The sequence below is a fragment of the Myotis lucifugus genome, unplaced genomic scaffold (genome assembly GCF_000147115.1).
Source record: "Myotis lucifugus unplaced genomic scaffold, Myoluc2.0 scaffold_11, whole genome shotgun sequence".
Taxonomy (NCBI): Eukaryota; Metazoa; Chordata; class Mammalia; order Chiroptera; family Vespertilionidae; genus Myotis; species Myotis lucifugus.
The window spans coordinates 8,280,382-8,286,381 of NW_005871059.1; the positions used below are offsets into that span (position 1 = coordinate 8,280,382).

Here is a 6,000-nt window from a genome sequence, read left to right on the forward strand (position 1 = left end):
TGAAACATAGAGTTAATAAAGCTACTGTAATAATCATTACCTCCATGTCTTTTTCTATTCAAACAATGCTAAACCTACTTTTGCCCTACCCTGTATAAGTAGTAGAAACACTATACATATAATTTTCCTTTAGTTTATCCTAGGGATAAACTAAAACATTTGTATTAATGTACATTCATATGGACAATAAACATTTGTTATGTGTCTCATTTTTTTAAATTACCTAAATTTAAGTAATTACCTTCTAAGGGATCTGTAGAAAATAGCAAACTTCCTGTTTCAAAATATTCTTTCTTAACTAAAAAATTTTCCATTTCCAAGTGATATGTAATATTTAAGAATGGGGATTCTTTCTGAATTCTTTTTAAAAAAATGATGAACAGTCAGTTATATTTATCTTAATGCAAAATGCATCAATAAACAGGAAAATGTTTTGTTTTGTTTCTTGTCATTTAGGACACAGGGGGGTGGATAGCTGGGCATCTGGTCCTGTGACCCAAGGAATCAGTACTATAGGTATCTCTGATTAAAATAAAAAATAAGTAATTTTAAAAACCTTTAGATCTTGAACTAGGCAAAATTATTTTTTTCTGTGTCAGATAATTACTTTTAAACTACACTGAGTTTATGGAAACCACGTAATACTTTTATTTTCATAAGGTACTCATTGATAATAATATCAGGAATAATCCCTCAGAAAGGAAACAAGATAATAATGAATTAAAACCCCACTTCCACACTGGAACCACAGAAGACACCTTTAGTTTCTATTCATTTAGTCTCACTTCTAACCCAAGTCACTTTCATGCTATGTTCCTCCTAATAAGAGATCCAGCTTTTACAAAAGGCATGATCATGATTCTTAATGTGGTATATAGAACAAAGAAGTATTTAATAGATTAAATGAATGAAAATGGGTCATGGAAATTAGGAACAGCGATAATAAAATTAAAGCAAAATATATAAGTTTAAAACATTCAGGACTTTAATTATGTATTATTTAGCATGCAACTGTTTAGTCCATAATATATCGTTAGAATGCTGGCATAATGTAGTCACTATGCATTATAATAACCAATAAAATTATATTAATATTAGTTTATTATAACTAATTTTATTTCAATATTTAAGTTACATTGCACCTCATAAATTGCCTCACAGCCTTGTGTTAAGCGTAACTGAATATTCAACTTAATTTTTCCTCTTGTTTTTTAGACATGAATACTTTTTCAAGACATTGTATGACTGTATTTATACTGGACCTTTGCAATATTCTTGAGGAGACATAGAGGGGAAAAATGAAATCAACCCTTGGTTAATAGCATATAATCATTCACATTTAAAAAACTCAGTGCTTTATGGAAATGTGGTCATCCAGTCTGTGAATGCATTCTTTCTCCACACTGTACGTACTGTGCACCCACGCAACTAAAACACATCCAGAAATTCTTCTGTTTTGCTGGTTTCTGACTTCCCAAGAGAAAATTAAGATACAAATCAAAACAATAAAAATGCCATTATCCAAAATAGCAAGAAGAAAACAGAGAGACTCCAGAGGACAACGCTGGCTCCCTACCTTGGCAGAGGGTCCCCAAATCGGCACAGTTGGCTAGTTCTGCTGCTGGGAGCGGGATCAGGTAGGAACCTTGATCAACACAGAAGGTTATATAAGTTTGACTTGTGTACAAGATTTAATATTATCCAGGAAAAAAAAACATGAGTCATATGTTTGGTATAAGAGGAGCAGCCCTAAAAGCATCATCCAATAATACTCCAACATTAAGAGAGTCTCTTAAAGTCTCTGTGTCTTAATTTCTGTACATGTAAAACCAGGTTATTGAAATATCCCTTAAAATCTTTAACTCAACTTATTGTCCATCCACATATGAAAGGACAAGTTTGTGTAAAAAATCCAGGGCCTCTTCACATAATAAATTATACAGCTCTGGTGGAAATCTGTACAGATGAAATAATATACACATCAAAGATAAGTTTCAAAACTAAACTTGGCTAGTAATACTCATAATATGCACATTTTGTTGCTAGCCACTAACAGATGCTATTGACAATTCCAGAAATACATTTCTTTGATTTCAAGGTGGTCTCTGTGTCTTTCTTTTTCAAGCTTTTACTGAGTCATCCTCAGTAGGAAACAAGTTTGAGCTGATTTTCTAGTAGGAGTAGTGGGTTTTCTCTGTTGCATTACATCTTTCTCTGACAATTAACAGACTTTTATAAACAGGCTGAGGTGAGGGGAGCTGAGTTAAACTTTTCACAAAGCATACTGCACTATGAATAAAGACAGAGGATAAATACAAACACACACACATAAATAGATATATTCAATTTTAAAAGGACATTTCAATTTTAAAAGGACATGTGATTCCATTCAAATGTTTAAACATTTTCCAAACTTTCCTGTGGGAATAGTACCTGCAGGTAGAGCAGGCACAAAAAGATGAGCTAACAAAAGATGTCTAGGTAAATGGTGTGCATGAACAGAAAGCATCCCCAGTTTAATAGCATCTCCATTCTTGATTGCTTCAGGCACCTGGCCCAAGGAAGAAAATCATGTTACCTCAGAAGGGCCCAACCCTACAGGCAAGTCTGTAATGTTAACTGGTACAAAGCTCTCATTACAGGCCTTTACATGTTCATTCAATAAAAATTTACTGACTGTTTATAGTGTACGAGGCTCAGAGGCTAGAGTAATACTTTGAGATAATGTCCCTACTCTCAGAGAGGCATACATGGGAAATGGCTTCATAGTTCTCTGAATGATATAAGTATTTAGTAGCCCAAAGCAGGACGTGATCAGCAGTTTGGTGAGAAGGGAGAGTGTGCATTTCATTACAAAGAAGAGCTGCGAAGAAGATGAGGAGTCACTATACTGATCACGGGATAAGAGACTAGAGATGGGTATTTCTAGCAGACAGAATTACTGAAACAGATACCAAGAAGGCTGTGAAGAGATCTGGGTACCCAAGTGACATGGCATCACTGGTTATCTGTAGAAAATTGGTAGGAATGGTCAGATATATAGGCAATGGGTTAAGGGCCTTGTAGAATGTAGGCACCACGAGTGTCTCTCCAAGGATGGTTTATCCCATCCACATCTCAGGTGGGTGCTCGAGCTTTACTGAACAAATTACTGAATGCATGATGAACAACTGCTCACATTTTGAACTCTTTCTTAAAGGAAATGGGAAAAAAGTGAAAGGGAACTAGGTGAGAAATTTCTATTTATGTTTGAAAACACCTTTGAAGCCCATAACCAATTAGAAGAGGGGAGGTACAAGAAGCATGAATAACCCTATTGATTCAAGCTGGCATCACGACTAAAATGACAATGGACAGAAAGAGATAGATGCAAGGCATTTGCAAGTAGACTGTCTAGGATTCAGAGACTTTTTGGAAGAGGGACAAAAGAGATGAAGACATTTTCTTCTGGTTTCTAGCTTGAGAAATTGGTACATAATAATCTCATAAAAGGAGATAGGAAATACTGGAAGAAGAACAAACTTAGGTGAGGGGGGCTCACCAGTAAATCCAGTAATGAAAACTGAGGTGCCTGAGAGACACCTGGACACACAGCAGGTGCACATGGGTTTGTAAGAGGTCTAGCCAGGCAATACTCAACAGAAGCGATAGCCGGGTCTAGGATCACAGGAGCTAGAGTGAAGATTTGAGAAGGATATAACCATAGATATTCCCTTATTTAAGGATCAGGTTTGAGAAGGTAAAAAGAGCTTCTGCAGAAGGTGGTTTTTCAGAATTAAAGTGAAGAAAGTTTCATGGAGGGTGTGGCAATACCAAGTGCACAAGAAAGGTCAAGAATGATAAAGACTGAGAAGACCTTTAACTCTGCACTGGAATTTTGGTAGCAGTTCTACAGAACTTAGCTTCAGGAGCGTGGGAATGAAGGACTCTAGATGCCAATGTTTGATTGAGGGGTGAATGCAAAAGGAGGAAGCGTGGCTATGAAAGGAAGCAGAGATAGGAAGGAGAGGTCTTAAAGATTGAAAGCTTGGACAAGTATACCATGGAAAAAGAACATTTGAGGAGACAGAAGTTGAGGTCAGCCTCAGGCAGGACTGAGGTAGAATACTATCTTGAAAGTTTTCTGCCCATTATTCTTAACTAATGCCCCCTTCTTGCCAGACCTTATTTCTCCTTTAGGTACTTACATGTTAGTAAGGAACTTCTAAAAACTAAAAACTCAAAATGAGTGAGGAAATCTCAGCCACTGTAACAGGCGACAGAGGAGACCCTTGGATGGAGTTCCTGTGCTGCTCAAATTACACACAATGTTGGCAGTCAAAGGCTCCCTGGCCACTCCTGGCCCTGATACAGTATCTCTGGACGACAAAGGGAGATAAGGGGACATTGTTGTGGGAAAGAAGTTTTATGGCTAACTGCTTTCCCACTGCAGTATAGTACAGAGCTTAGAGGTGGGGATGGGAAAGAAAACCCAAAGAGTTATGATTTACAGTAAGACATTTGACAAATTTTATTTAACATTTTATCAGTGTCATTGTATCATAACAAGTATACATATCAATATATGACAACCTCTTCATGGGAAATTGTAACATTTACTTCTCAATATTTAAGTTGTCAGTTGTTCCTTAAAGCCTAACAAATGGACATTGTTTTATAAATACTCAATAAACACTACCTTATGGAGATTCAATATAGGAATAGATGTTAAGTTTGATAATTTGGGGGGGGGATAGTATAAATACAAGTGATGAGTATTATTAGAGAGAAATTATATTGATAAATAAAATATTGCATTATTAAAACACCCAATTATATAATTACATGAAATATAAAAAGTAGATGCAAAAAAAAAATTTTTTTTTTATTTCTAACTAGTTCCATGCTCAGCATATCTGCATAAAAAGTCACTATTGCTATCGGTTTTCCTAGGCCAACAGATTTACAAACCAGGATATCGTTAAGCAAGCGAGACAATTCTCCCTCCTGGATAATGATAATATCTTTTTCATCAAGGAATTGTTTTCAGAATGTAACCTATGTATGTTCACTCATTTTTATAGATACCACAAAGGTGTTTAAAGGTATTTACTTAATATTAACTGCAAAATTTAGAGTCAAATTTCTTTGGAAAAAATGTAATCATTAAAAATGGGCAGTTGATGAGAAGCTGAAAATCTTTCTTTTCTATCTGTTGTTCTTGCAAAATTATACTACTAAAAGGAATCACTATTTATTTACAGGGGTTGTGGTAAAAAAGATTGATGTGTAGTCAACAACTCATCTCATAACCTATTTAATCACAATCCAAATAATAGTAGACAGCAATGAACCCTTAGCATGAGTTACAATGGGGAAAAATAATTCCTTTTCAATTCCTTCTTTGCAGCTGTACTAAGCTAAATTTTACAATTTTTCCATAAATAAATATATCTCAAATAAAACTATCTCCAAGAATCATTTATGCTCATAAAGAGTTTAAACATCTCTAAATAATAAAGTCCTTTGTAAAGATAAAGTGATTTTATCTTCATTATGTGAATATAATGTATGTATACGTTATCCTATATAATAAAGAGCTAACATGCTAATTAGACCAGACAGCAGAACAACCTTCCTGAATGACCAGTGGGCAGGGGGCGGGGCCAGCGATCCTGTGCTGCCAGGCCAGCCATGGCGGTCCCAGCACAACCCCTTCTGCAGAGGTGAGACAGGGCGTGACCACGGCACCTCAACCTCCCGCAGCCCCTCCCCTGGCTGGCCCGGCCCCCAATCGCCCCCCCCCCAGTAGGTGGGGGGGAGGGCAATGCTAAGGAGCAGAGAACCCAGCTGGTGAGCACAGCAGTAGTGGCGGGAGCCTCTCCTGCTTCTGCAGCAGGTGGGTGGTAAGGGGCGAGGGGTCTTGGACTGCAAGAGGGATGTCCATCTAAACCAGCAGGTGGACATCTACCAAGGGGTCCCAGACTGTGAGAGGGCGCAGGCTGAGCTGAGGGACCCCCC

At 37.0% G+C, this 6,000-nt stretch overlaps 1 protein-coding gene across 1 annotated transcript in view; it reads right to left on the reverse strand.

The window, feature by feature from the left end:
* ADGRG6 (adhesion G protein-coupled receptor G6) overlaps positions 1-6,000 on the reverse strand; it is a 132,750-nt gene that overhangs the window by 54,726 nt on the left and 72,024 nt on the right. The window contains 1 exon segment of the mRNA XM_006084498.3: positions 1,577-1,645. Coding sequence (XP_006084560.1) covers positions 1,577-1,645 — 69 coding nt within the window.